At 42.5% G+C, this 14737-nt stretch overlaps 1 protein-coding gene across 4 annotated transcripts in view; it reads right to left on the bottom strand.

Annotated features, from left to right (window-relative positions):
• The window catches only part of KCNH1 (potassium voltage-gated channel subfamily H member 1), a 382684-nt gene that overhangs the window by 295523 nt on the left and 72424 nt on the right, over positions 1-14737 (bottom strand). For 3 of the 4 annotated variants that reach the window (XM_040446361.1, XM_040446363.1, XM_040446364.1), the window contains one exon: positions 12103-12576. In XM_040446361.1, the coding sequence (XP_040302295.1) occupies positions 12103-12576 (474 nt within the window). The remainder of the gene's footprint in view (positions 1-12102; positions 12577-14737) is intronic. The other variant, XM_040446362.1, reaches the window with a different exon arrangement.

The following is a 14737-nucleotide window of genomic DNA, read 5'->3' on the forward strand; positions in this document are numbered from 1 at the left end:
TTTACAATAGCCAAATTATGGAAACAGCCCAAGTGTCTACCGACAGATGGATAAGTGGTATACACACACACACACACACACACACACACACACACACACACACACACACTGGAATATTACTCAGCCATGAAAACAATGAAATCTTGCCATTTGTAACAACCTGGGTGGATCCAGAAAGTAAAATGCTAAGTGAAATAAGTCAGTCAGAGAAAGACAAATACCGTATGATTTCACTTATATGTGGAATCTACATAAAAAAAACAAACGAACAAACAAAAAAGCAGAAACAGACCCATAAATATAGGGAACAAACCGATGGTTGCCAGAGGGAAGGGTGTGGGGGGTACAGGAAAAAAATGGGTAAAGGGGAGTAGGAGGTACAGGCCTCCAGTTATGGAATGAATAAATCACAGGAATAAAAGGTACAGCATAGGGCATATGGTCAATGTTATTGCCATAGTGTTATATAGTAGCTACAGTTGTAGGTAGCACAGCACACAGAGCTATTGAATCACTATGTTGAACACCTGAAACTAATGTAACATTGTTTGTCAACTATACTTCAGTAAATAAGGCACAGGAAATGTAAAGAAATGGAAAAAGGCACGCCATGCAGACACTATCCAAAAGAAAGTTGGGTGTCTATGCTAACCTCAGACAAAGTAGGCTTAAATGCAATAAGTATTATTAAATAAAAACAGGAATATTTAATAACAAAAAAAGAACTCATTCTTTTTTTGCATACGCAGTCCTACCTGTGTATACATCTAGTAACATAGCTCCAAAATCTACAAAGCAAAAATTCATAGAAATAAAAAAATTGCATAATTAAAGATTGTATATACCCCTTTCTCAGTAACTTACAGAACAAGTAGACAAAATAATTAGTAATACAGACAATTTTTAAAACTCTATTTACAACACAAGAAACAACAGGTGCTGGCAAGGATGTGCTGCTGGGTGGGTATGAAAACTGGTGCAGCCACTCTAGAGAACAATGTGGAGGTTCCTCAAAAAACTAAAAATAGAACTACCCTATGATCCAGCAATTACACTATTAGGTATTTACCCAAGCATACAAAAATACAGATTTGAAGGGATACATGCATCCTAATGTTTATACAGCAGTCTTATCAATGAAAACCAAACTGTGGAGAGAGCCCAATGTCCATCAACCGATGAATGGATAAAGATGTGGTATATATACACAATGGAATATTACTCAGCCATCAAAAAGAAAGAAATATTGCCATTTGCAACAACATGGATGGAGCCAGAATGCATTATGCTAAGTGACATGAGTAAGTCAGAGGAAGACAAATACCATATGATTTCACTCATACGTGAAATTTAAGAAACAAAACAGATGAATCCATGGGAAGGGGTGGGAGAAGAGGAGAGAAGGAAACAAACCACAATGTTTGTTTAATGATAGACTCTTAATGATAGAGAACAGACTGAGGGTTAATGGAGGGAGGTATGTGGGAGACGGGCTAGATGGGAAGTGGGTATTAAGGAGGGCACTTGTTGTGATGAGCGCTGGGTGTTATATGTAAGTGATGAATCACTGAATTCCACTCCTGCAATCAATATTGCACTGTATGCTGGCTAACTAAAATTTAAATTAAAAAATATATATCTACCTGACCTAATTAGTCTATAGAGAATAAACACTCAATGATTTCAAAATATATATTTTTGGCAATTTCATATAGAATATTTACCAAAATAGACCAGATACTAAACCATGAAGCAAGTCTCAACAAAATTCAAGGATTGAAATCATATAGTGTACTTTCTTACCACTAAGAAATTAATCTAGAAATCAGTAACAAAATGGTAAGTAGAAAATTATCAAAAGGTTGAAAATTAAGCAACACACTTTGAAACAAAAGAAATCACAGTGGAAATAAGAAGTGTTTTGAACTGAATAATGAGATTATGACAAGTCAAAATTTCTGGGATTATCTTAAAAGGTCTTTAGAGATAAAATAGCTTTAGGGGTTCCTGGGGGGCTCTGTCAGTTAAGCCTCCAATTTCGGTCAGGTCATGTTCTCACAGTTCATGAGTTCGAGCCCCACATCAGGCTCTGTGCTGACAGCCTTGAGCCTGGAGCCTGCTTCAGATTTTGTGTCTCCCTCTGTCTGGCATGCACGTGCTCTTGCTCTCTCTTTCTCTCTCAAAAATAAACAAACATTAAAAAAATTTAAATAGCGTTAAGTTCACATATTAAATCTTTGCTTGAATAATCAATAATTCCATCCCAGTAACCTGGTTGGGGGGGAGGCTAATCCTAATAAACTAAATGCCCCAGAAAAGTAGAAGAAAATATATAAATAAGAGAAAAAAATCAATGAAATATAAAGCAGACAATTAATTAACAAAGCCAAAAGTTGGTTCTTTGAAAAGATTAATGTAATTGAGAAAACTCTACCAAAACTTATTAAGATGAACAGAGAGATGACACAAATGACCAATGAATAATAAAGGAAATCACTTTAGATCCAACATTTCTTTAAAATTGAGCGCCTGGGTGGCTCAGTCGGTTGAGCGTCCAACTTTGGCTCAGGTCGTGATCTCACGGTTGATGAGTTCGAGCTCCACTCTGTGCTGACAGCTCAGAGCCTGGAGCCTGCTTGGGATTCTCTCTCTCTCTCTCTCCCTCTCTCTCTCTCTCTCTCTCTGCCCCTCCCCTGCTCATGCTCTGTCTCTCTGTCTCAAAAATAAAATGAACATTTAAAAAAGTTTTTTTAAATAACCATAAATTATACATTTATATACATATATATATATGTATATATATTATATATATATAATTATACATATGTATATACATAAATTATACATTTATGTATATACATAATTGCCAATACATTTGACACACTAGAAGAAATGGCCAAATCTTTAACAATGCAAACCTGACATGAGAAAAAAAAAAATACCTGAATGGTCCTATATTCCTATATATCTGGAAAGTCTCATCTTACACAAATTCTTTCAGAGAATAGTGGAAGAAGATACACTTCCCTGCATATACCTGACAAGGATATCATGAGGAAAAAATTATTAGAGGCCAACACTTCTCATGAACATAAATGCAAAACCCCTAAATAAAATATTAGAAAATCATTTACAGTTATAAAAAAGTACAATACATCATGACCAACTAGGATTTATTCCAGACTGCAGGGTTAATTCAACACTCAAAAGTCAATCAATCGGGGTGCCTGGGTGGCTGAGTCAGTTGGGTGTCCAACTTCAGTTCAGGTCATGATCTCGTGGTTCATGAGTTGGAGCCCCACATGGGGCTCGCTGTTGTCAGCACAGAGCCCGCTTCAGATCCTCTGTCCCTCTCTCTCTCTCTGCCCTTCCCCTCCCCCCTCTCGCTCTCTCTCTCTCTCTCTCTCTCTCTCTCACACACACACACACACACACACACTCTCTCTCTCTCTCTCAAAAATAAAAATAAGTCAACCAACATAATTGATTAATAAGTTAATAACTAATAAATTAATAAATTAAATTAAAGGAAGAAATTAATAAATAATACTATTAAATTAAATGAGGAAAAAACATGATTTCAATAAAGACAGAAAAATTATTTAGTGAAATTTAAAACCCATTAATGATAAAAATTCTCAGAAAACCAGGAATATAAGAGACGGTCCTTAATCTAACAAAGAGTATATTTATAAACAACTAACGTCAATAATATACTTAATGGTGAAACACTGAACATATTCCCCCTGAGATGAAAGGCAAGAGAAGGAAGTCTGCTATAGCCACTTCCATTCAACATTATATTATAGATCCTAGCCAAGACTAAGTCAAAAAATAATAATAATACTAAAAGTATAAAGACGTTGCAGAGAAAAAAGGGTAGTTTTTATTCACAAAGACATGATTGTACATGTAAAAACTACTAAGAAACCTATAAAATATTCAAATTAATAAGCAAATTTGGTAACTCTGCTGCAAAGTCAATAAACAAAAAACACTTTAAACCAGCAAAAAGCAATTAGGAAATGAAAATTTTAAAAGTCCCATTTACAGAGTGCTGAAAACACTAGGTGTCTAGGAATAAGTTTAACAACATCAACAAAAAAAGAATAGCAACAAAATATTGCTAAGAATATTTTGCTAATATATTGCTAATTAAAGAAGACCTAAATTAAAGGATATTCTATGGTCAACATTTGGAAAACTCAATATGAAGACTTCCATTCTCTCCAAATTGGTCGAAAATCCCAACAGGTTTTTTTGGGTTGGAGCGGAAACTGGCAAGCCAACTCTAAAATTTATACGGATGTGCAAAGGACCTAAAATAGACATAGCAATCTTGAAGCAAAAGAACACAGGTAACTGATTTTAATACTTACTGTCAGGCTATGCTAATTAACACCGTGCAGTATTGACCTAAGAACTGACAAACCAATGGAACATGGTAACAGAGTCCAACAATAAACCCCCACATGCAGTCACTTGATTTATGAGCAAGGCTCAGAGTAGGGGTGGAGGTGATAGCCAGACTTCAATGGGTTAGGGGAACAAATGACCTGCCCTGGAAGGCAGTGCCTGGAGAAACACAGTAGGCACCCCAAGTGTACTAAGGGTGGGTCTACATGGATGGATTCTCCAGTCACGCTGAGGCACTGGAGCACAGCCTGGAGGAGCCAGAGAACTGGGTCCAATCAGGATTCGGGGTGGGGGCTTGGCCAGGTATTGGGGTGAGGGCCAGAGGAATGGGAGATCTGGGGCAGGGAGGTGGTGGCTGCTTCAGTGCAGGGGTGGAGGGAACAGCCTGACAGCTTTGGGTTCAAGGGAACTACAGGAGGGGAGATGTGATATTTCCCTCTCCCTCTCACCTGGATACACCTTCAACATCAAAGATTGAGTGTCTGGGTGGCTCAGTAGGTTAAGCATCCGATTCTTGGCTTCATGATCTCAGGATTTGCGAGTTGGAGCCCCACATCGGGCTCACGCTGGCAGGGCAAAGCCTGCTTGAGCTTCTCTGCCTCCCTTTCTCTCTGCCCCACCCCTGCTCGAGCTCTCTCTCTCACAATATAAATAAATAAACATTAAAAAAAATCAAAGTCAGATCATGTTACACATCTAATGAAAACCCTTAATGGTTTCTTCTTGACCACATGATAAAATGTAAGCTCCTTGGAAGGCCTCCAGGATTCTGTCACTGGATGTTGCCTCCCTTACACTACTCCTCCCTCCCCCAGTGCCAACTCTGCTTTGGCACAGTGAATGCCTTGCTCAGCCCTAACAGCAAACTCCTCTGCATATCCTCTCTCCTCTTCCAAGAACACCCTCCTTATTCCTCACCAATCTAACCCCAGCCATCTCCTCCAGGAAGCCCTCCTGGATTCTCTCACTAGGCTAAGTACTCCCCAGTTGTAAGCCACAACACCCTGAGTTGACCCCTAGAACAGCACCTCTCACATTCTCTGCCGGCGTCAATCACCTGTGGCCCCCATCAGACTGCAAGCTCTTTGAAGAGTTGTATTCCCATCCCTGATCACCCAAGTCAATAAGATTTCTTTAAAGAAGGAACAACTCTAAAGAGGTACCAAGAAAAGCTGGTGGAGAATTAAAAGAGAAATGGAACTTGGAGTTGGCTAGAACAGAGCCTAGGGGAGAACAGACAGTTAGAAAGCAGAGGGAAATGAGGCATGGTAGTAGTTGAGTCTATTTTGCTCCAAGGATCTCCACAGTCCTTTATGAGCTCTGAGCACAAGTTAGGAAGAAGACTGATATTAAAAATAAATAAAAAATAAGAGGGAAAGATCTAGGCTGGATTCCCCTCACGGGTAAGATGGAGGAGACAACAACAACACGGGTAACATCACTGCCATCAGACCTTGGCCCCTGGCCACTGCTGTGAGCTGGCAAAAGAGAAACATGCCTATCAGCAGTACTTTGTGCCCATAACAAGACATGTACATGAAAACTATAGTGTGTCTGCTCCTGTCCTCTTTTGTTTTGCCAAAATTGGATGTACAAATAGCGCAAAAATAAAAGAAATGCCAAGGAAAAGCGTATGAAACGTGAGGCTAGTATAGCACATTTTCTTTCCTGTCCATCAGAGTGTCAGACATAACAACTTGTGTTAAATTAAACACTGTCAGTGTTTATCCAGGAGATACCACAGGCTGCTTAGACATGTCAGTCTGCCTGCCAGGGTCTCAGCTCCTGTCCACTCTCGCTGTCCAAGGGACCCACAGGAAGAGGAAATCCCAGGACAAAGCCTGCACTGATCAGGCTTGAATAACCAATGGTTTTCAGTATCTTTTTTAATTGCTCTTACTGAATAAATTATGGTACATCCACTCAACAAAATATTGCTCACCAACGAAAAGAAATGAGCTTTCAAGCCACGAAAAGACATGAAGAAACCTTACATACATATTACTAAGTGAAAGCAGCATACCATATGATTCCAACTATACGACATTCTTAAAAAGCAAAATTATGGAGACAGTAAAAAGGTCAGTGGTTGCCAGGGATTAGGGAGGAGGGCAGGATGAACAGGTGGAGCACAGAGATGTTTAGGGCAGTGAAACACTATGTATGATACATAATGATGGAGCCATGTCAAACCCTTAGAATGTGCTCTACACAGAATGAGTCCTAGAGTCAACTATGAACTTCAGCTAATAATAACGTATCAACATTGGCTATCACCAATGTCAACACTGATGCAAGATGGTGACAACAGGGGAAACTGTGGTCTCTGCATTTTTTGTTCCATTTTTCTATAAACCTCAAACTGCTCTGAAAAAGACTTAATTTTTTTTAATTGCTACTACAAGCCATAGATATGGCCTCTACTGCTGGGACTCTAGGAAAGGAAATCCCAGGTCATCTCATGACTTCCGGCTGACCTCACAGGAGTCACCTGTGTGAAAATTACACTGGTGTCCATCCACCTAAATAAAAACCACAGGTTAGGACTGACAACCACAAATTTACAGGCTGAGCGACACATGGGGGTCCAATTTGCTGTCAGCATCAGTGAAAGCCTGAAAGAGCCAGGAAGAGTGAACCTAGGGGAACTTAGAAAGGAGTCCATCTGCCAAGGAGAGAGAAGCAGGGCAGATGACCGACCGCTGGAGTCACTTGTGACCTCCACACTCACTGTCCAGCCCTGCACATGTGGACCAGCAACCTCCACTTAGGGTCGCCCATGCTGACCGCTCAAACCTCTCACCTGTCCGTGGTGTAGGAGGGAAGCAGAAGTGGCCATGCTGGGGAATGATTCAGAAAGGGAGACTTGGGCACCGACATTTCTGGCTCCAATTCTGTGATAAGGCAGCATGACCTGCCTGGGGAAAAGTGCAACCTAGAAGTCAGAGACTGAATGAAGCCCCATTTCACTACCTGGATGGCCTGGTCCTTTCCCCTCATCAGCAAAGCCAGGATAATAGGTGCCCTAGATCCATAAAGTTAAAGCTGGGATGGACCCGGCTTGCAGGTGACACAAACAGAGTCCAGGGAGAGTAAACGCTTGCACAAGTTTGCACAGCTGGGTAGCAGAGGGACTCCTGACTGACAAACTGCCTTCCTCCTAGTTCACTGCAGTTTGTGCATGGCCACAGGAGAGTTAGAATAAAGATAATCTGTGTGAAATGTTTTGGAAAGTTAAACACACTAGCTAAAGGGAAGCTGTTGTCCATACTATTTATCTTTTCACTCCTCAGTCCTATTCTGCTCTAAGGGGAACATCTCTTGTGAGAGAGGCTCTTGGCAAGGGTCAGCTGTGTCAGCGGCACCAGCTGGTGGTGCTGCCATCCCAAGTTACAGAGCCAGGGATGGAGGAAGCTCTTGGCCCCAGAACTGTGACCTGTGAGGTAGCCTGATTGGCTGCATTCTCCCCCTGTGCACTCCAATGGCAGTAGGCAATAAGGCTTCCTGGGGAAAGGGAATATGTTTTGTGAAGAATAATTCCGTCTCTAATCCATGAAGCACGCCAGGCCAGTAATCTGCTAAGCGCTTGAGAGAGACCCATTTGGCTTTTGCTTCAGCATACCCACTGAAGCGTCGGTTCACCCCATTTCCAGACCTTTTGTGCTCCCACCAGTTTAACTAATGTGCAAACATATTCCCAAACAGCCTCCAAAACAGATTATTACCAACAGACTGGACAATGACGCAAATGGAGGCCATCTCCATAAGTGAAACAAGTTGAGCCAAAAGGGATCATTTGTGTGGCTTAAATCATGGAGGTGGGCGACATCCACAGGACTGGATTCACAATGGCTGGCATTAGCAATTTAACCTGGTTCTTTCTTGACCCAAGCCTTGGGTGGGTCTAGTCCTTTCACTTCAAGAGCCCCCACCCCACCCCCACACCCCTGTCCCCCCCACCCCCTCCCCGACACACACAGATGGTAAAGCCACCACCGCACATTCCTCTTCTTTGGTGGTCCCCACTGGGATACAGTTCCATTGGTATAATTAGGAAGACACCAGAGAGAATTCAGCTCCATGTATTTTTTATGCGAAATGCGTCAGTATGTTTTTTTCTCCTCACACTCCCCCAAAGAAAGGGACTAGAGCAGAGGGAGTTGCAACCTTAGATTAGCAACTCCACGATACAGTGAGTGCGAGAAGACAGCAGGCAGCGGATGGGAAACCACTGAGTCATTAATCAGAATTTTCTTATCCAGCCTAATCCAGGTTCAACAGTTGGGATACCTTTCATGCCCTCCCCGACCTCCTCTAAACCACCCCCCCCCCCCCACCGCCGCTCCACAAACTTCCATTCCCACTAAATTAATGGCGTCTTTCAACAAAAGGCCTATGCCTGGGAAACCATGCTGGGTCTGTCCCTCAGAGAGTGCCTCAACTGCCCATCTCATCACCAACACAGTTGCTTTGCGGGGAATACAGATGTACCACTCCTCATATGCAGTGCCCAACTTCCCCACCACCACAACCAGGCCAAGGGGTGAGCCACAGACTTTGGAAGCTTCTTGGTCAGTTTGGACTCAACTATGTCCATCAACGTTTTGTTCCTATTTTATCCATTCTTTTACTATTAAGAATAGAAAAGAGTTGGGGCACCTGGGTGGCTCAGTCGGTTAAGTGTCCGACTTCAGCTCAGGTCATGATCTCACAGTTCATGGGTTTGAGCCCTTTATCAGGCTCTGTGCTAACAGCTCAGAGCCTGCAGCCTGTTTCAGTCTCTGTCTCTGTGTCTCTCTGCCCCTCCCCCACTTGCGCTGTCTCTCTGTCTCTAAAATAAATAAACATGTAAAAAAATATATAAGAATACAGAGGAGTCAGAAGGAGACTCAATATTGCTGTAACCATATGATTTGCTGGATCCTCTTGAGTGAGTCATATTCTCCAAGTCTGTTCCCTTATTTGTGAGTTAAAAGGGTTGACCTGGATGACCTTCGTGGTCCTCCTGGGCTCTGAGTCCTCCTCCCATCCCACCTTCCTCTCACCCCCACTGCAAGTAGGAGGTCAAAGTGCTAGGCTTCTTGTTTTTTTATCATCAGCTCCTAGAGGTAACAGATTTTACAAGTCCTCAAACTCACTTTGCAGCTAGTAGGGAACTCAAATATTCCACTGCACAGAGGCCATGCCTTCAGGCAGGAAATGTAGCCATAGATATGAAATATAGCTAGGAATAGATAGTAAAACTGTGATCCAGAGAAGCTAAATGTCTTGCACAAAGTCCAGCTTTTTTTTCTTTCTTTTTTTTTTTGAGAGAGAGAGAGAAAGAGAGCAGGGAGGGGCAGGGAGAGACAGGGAGAGAATCCCAAGCAGGCTCTGTGTGTGTGGAGCCCAAAGCAGAGCTTGAACTCACAAACCTTGAGATCATGGACTGAACCGAAATCAGAAGTCAGATGCTTAACCACCAAGCCACCCAGGTGCCTCTGGAAAGTCCCAGCTGTCTTAACAGGTGATACCAAGAGGCCCAGGAGCCAAATCTTCAGTTTCCTAGTGCTGACTTCCCCCAGACCACAACGGATGTTATGAAAAGGCATTATTTCGGGTATCAGCCAAAGCTTGAAAAGAAATCACTAAATACAAAATCAAGTCTTTATGGAAGCAAATCATAGCTATAGCCCCTTAATACTCATATTATTATTTATGACCAAGAGATGGTAGTGAGAGCTTTGATGCTAAACCCTTTCCAACTAGAAAGCTACGGGTAACTGGTGTTTTTCTTACCAGCCAATCTACTTAGTGACTGTGGAAATCAGAAACCATGTCAGGGGTACTCACGATTGATGGCAAAGGACTTCCAACCTGACATACAGAGCTTGAGGAGAAGCCCTGCTTTGCTAACCGACGAGGTAGTCTTGACACATTTACAAATGTGTTTATGGCTCTGTCAATGTTTAACAAGAACCTGCAGAAGCCAAAGAACTGTTCTATTTATCTGCAATTTTTCAATGCTATTGCTCTAAATAGCAAATGGTTTATTTTTAAAACTCGAGAGGTTCTTTTTTTAAGTTAAATTTCATTTCCCATATGTGTAGGAGAAGCTCTTTTAGGCTGAAATCATTCAGTTATCTGAGCCAAAATGATAATACTTTCCTCACTAACATAAAATCTAGAAATGTGCTCACAGAGAAAAATATCATTCCCAACGTGTACTCAAATTCACACTGAAGAATCCCAACATTCACTTTAGGGACAATTTCATTCTTGTAAATGATCAGTCTCACTCATCCAATACAGCTACAAAATCCACACAAGCCACCCAGAGCATTAGTCATTGGGATTTCAAAGTACATTAAAACACACCACACAGATAAAAGCAGGGGTTGTTCTGGGTTTAGAGCATCTCAACATCAGTTCCTGGAGAGAGAAGTGGTAGGTAGCTGGGTTCTCAAAGAGAAAGGGGCTGGAGTCCTCACCCATTACTGACACTGATCTAAAGGCTGAGAGGTATCATTATGCCACCAGCAAGTCACAGAGTCACTGGCCAGGCCCTGTGGTCTTGGCAGGGAGCTGGCTGTTCCTTCCAATTATCTCAAGACTAGTCCCATTAGCTCTTTAGCCCAGAAAGTGAATCTTGCCTCAACTCAGTCTCCAGATGGCTTCCTGAATTACCCACCCAAGTAACACCCTAGCTAGACTGAGATTTCTAGGACCCTCTGTAATCTGAGGCAGTGAGGGCCCACTGCTACATGACGCTGAAGAATTACCAGACGAACTACTTGATCTTTAATGCATTTGGAGGATCAAGGAGGCAGCAGGAAAAAGAAAGAACAACTCCCATGTAACACTTAAGCTGGATAAGAATCTGCATTTTCCTTTGCGATGACATGATATCCTTGCTTTTTCAAAGGAGAAAATCACCTGAACCAGGCCAGTGGCCACTTCCTTGTGCAACTCGTCCCAGGCACCCATTCACTGACTGTTTGAGCATGTCCTAATTCCAATACACTTAAAGAGCATTTTTCTCTTCATCCCCTCCATTGCCTGCAGGACTAACAATCCAAAGCAGCATAATCCAGCAATAGCACTACTCCTCTTAGTCACAGGGCGAACTTGACCGTAGCCTGACTCCCTCGGCAAATGTATGCAAGGGAGAGTATGGACCGCTGAATTCCAGTGGTCATTGCCAAGTAACAAGTCATTCTTTTCCAACATTTATAAAAAAAAAAAAAAAAAAAAGCAAGCAAACCTGGGGTTAAATAGCATCCCTGTTGCCAGGAGTTAATTAGTTATGCAACAGCCAAAGGTCAGCAGCAGATGATACAAAAATCCCCATAATTAGAATAATCAGTAAGTAGGCATTCAGCAATTGCATACCAAGTGAAAGATTCACCAATGCAGTGGCAATGCATGCCTGCTTCTGCAGCCCCACCACCCCTGAGCCAGTGGCTTGCACTCCACGTAAAATAAGAAGGAAGCTTCTGGTCTCTTCCACATCCACTCATGGACATGCAGGGCCTCCAAACCTCCAAAGGACAAAAACAGCAGGCGAGGATATCTATCAAGCATGCTCCCTCTGTTCCAGACATTAGGCATGCTAGTTCCCACCCATGTAATTACTCTTCTGTTGACCACCCACATTTACTCAGCTTTCAAGACATGACAACAAGGTCTGAGATTTGAGGCATGTACCTGACTCTCTCTCCCCTCCAGGGGTGGTGGAATCTGATCAGCAAAACCAATCTTCCCTGGATCACCCATAAAGGCACTAACCTCATCCACGTTCTCAAAAGCGTTGATGACATCATATGGCAAACAGGACAGAAGGTCAATCACAAACCACGTCTTCAGGTAGTTCATGCGGATGAGTTTGGGGTCAGAAATCACCTCCCCAGCTGGTCCAACAAAAGTAGTATGAAAATTCAGCACAATGTCCACCAAAAAGATCACATCCACGATGCTATCCACAACCAGCCAGGCCACGTTGTTCTGCCTGGTTTTAAAGGAGACATTGTAAGGGACCAGGATAGCTGTGTAGAAGGTTAAGATCAAGATGATCCAATCCCATGTGGTCTTAAAAACACAGTAATGTAAGATGATGTGAGGGGGAGTCTTTGGTGCCTCTTGCTTGTACTGGGGAAGAATGTCTGAGCCCAGCTGTAGAACCTGTACAGAAAAACATGATCAAGAGAGAACTAAGTTAGGATTTCATTGCAAGCATCTGACCAATCAGCATCTGTCACTATTAAATGCTCATGACACTCCAGATGGATCGTTAGGAGCAAAAACAGGTACTAGAGAGGGTGCCTGGGTGGCTCAGTAAGTTGAGTCTCCAACTCTTGATTTCGGCTCAGTTCATGATTTTGCAGTTCGTGAAACCAAGTCCCACGTCTGGCTCTGCACTGGGCATGGAGCCTGCTTAAGATTCTCTCTCTTCCTCTTCCTCTGCCCCTCCCCTACTCACACTTCCTCTCTTAAAAAAAGGGGGGGGGTACTAGAGGAGTATGAGAGAATGGAAGTGAACATTATAATATAATCATGAGGAAACAATGAAAATCTATTATTTGGCTTCCTGTGAGCCAAGCATTGTACTAAGTACCTCACATACATTTATTATCTCACTTAATTCTAAACACAACCCTGTATTGTTGGCTAATTATTATTCCAATGCGACAAGTCAGAAACTGAGGCTGAAGAGGATTAAGCAACTTTACTCAACAAATATTCACCGTTCTGTGCCAGGAACTGTCCTAGATGCTAGATGTACAGCAATGAAGGAAACAGTGTGATGTCTGCTCTCGTGGAGCTGGGACTAGTAGACAAATCAAGATAACTTCAAATTGTGATAAGAGCTAACTAAGAGGAAGGGGTAGGGACATGGTGACTGGATAGAATATCACATAAAGAGCAGGGGAGGAACAGCATTTGAACTGAAACTATTAATGATAACCAGAAACCATCTATTCAAACTTGTATGAAAAACTATCTGAGGCAGAGATAATAACTAGCAAATAACCCCAGGGGGGGACAAGCTTGATGTTTTCAGGCAAAAAGGGAAGTCTGGCATGACCAAAGCCGACTGGATGACGGGAAAGGGATGCCAGATGAGCTCAGAGGGGGAGCGGAAACCAGACCACACAGGACCTAGTGGGCCATGAGGAGGGACTGGACTTCATTCCCAGTATGTCTGAGTGGAACTGGAGAGGTTTAACAAAAGAACATTAATCTGGTGCGTGTTTTTAAAAGATCACCCTGGCTACTATGTAGATAATGAATTGAGGCAGAGGATTAGAGCAAAGAACAGACTCAGGGGACTTGTTATAACAGCCTGGGAAAGAGATGAGGTGATGGGGTAAAGTAGTCTGATTTTTTTACATATTTTTTACATAAAACCAGCTGATGACGTGCTTATGGTCACAAAGGAAAGGAAAGGGAGCAGTGAAAAGTACCACTACTCTGTCCCAAAACCCAGCATGGTGGCTGGTCCAGAGGAGGCACTACAGGATGGTTTTGAAGTGGATGACTGAACTTCAAGGTCATACAGCTAGCAAAAGATGGAACCAAGCCCCAGACTAGGTCTAGCTGGATTGGAAACACATGCTGTTTCACATCAAGGTTACATTTCCCTAAATAATAGGCTTTTGCAGAAGCAGACTCAGTGAAGGATGAAGTCCAGAGAAGCTCAGCTCCAAGAAAGTATCACAGATGGGTTTCACACTCAGTAGCCAGCTTTCAGAGGCCAGGCCAAGCTGGAAGGGACCCTCACCCCTTACCCCCAGCTGCTCCTCTGTGCCACTTACAGGTTCTTATAAATCTCTAGGTGAAACTTCCTCTTGTGTCATGAGAACTTGTTTTTTCCCCTAGAGGATAAAGAGCCCTTAGTGAATATAAAATAATCTGAATATCCTTGTCTCCTCTATGGTTGGCTCCAGGCCTTAAAAGGCAAGTGAAAGAAAGCCAGAAATCTATAGAGTGCCCAGTGTACATCTTTGGGTATGGGAACTGTTTCCACCCCTCCCCCCGATGCACATAGCCCTTCTAGGCTTGGGATTTTAACTTCTCTTCCCATGGAAAGGAATTTATACAAGTGTGGTTAAGGAAGCTTGAGCCCTGAAACCGCAAGGCAGGAAAAGAGAGAGACCTATAAGAATAAAGCAAATAAAAATAAATTGTAAGGGACTTCCACTTCCAGGAAGATAAAGTAGACACACTTTTTCTACTCCTCCTCTAAGTACAGCTAAACATCTTGGACATTACATTTAACAAAAATTTAAGACTCTGAAAGAGAAAAAAGCAAAAAACTGCCTAGGCATAACAGAGATGTGTT

This window comes from Herpailurus yagouaroundi, unplaced genomic scaffold (assembly GCF_014898765.1).
Source record: "Herpailurus yagouaroundi ecotype Mexico unplaced genomic scaffold, PumYag 195, whole genome shotgun sequence".
In the NCBI taxonomy this organism is placed as follows: Eukaryota; Metazoa; Chordata; class Mammalia; order Carnivora; family Felidae; genus Herpailurus; species Herpailurus yagouaroundi.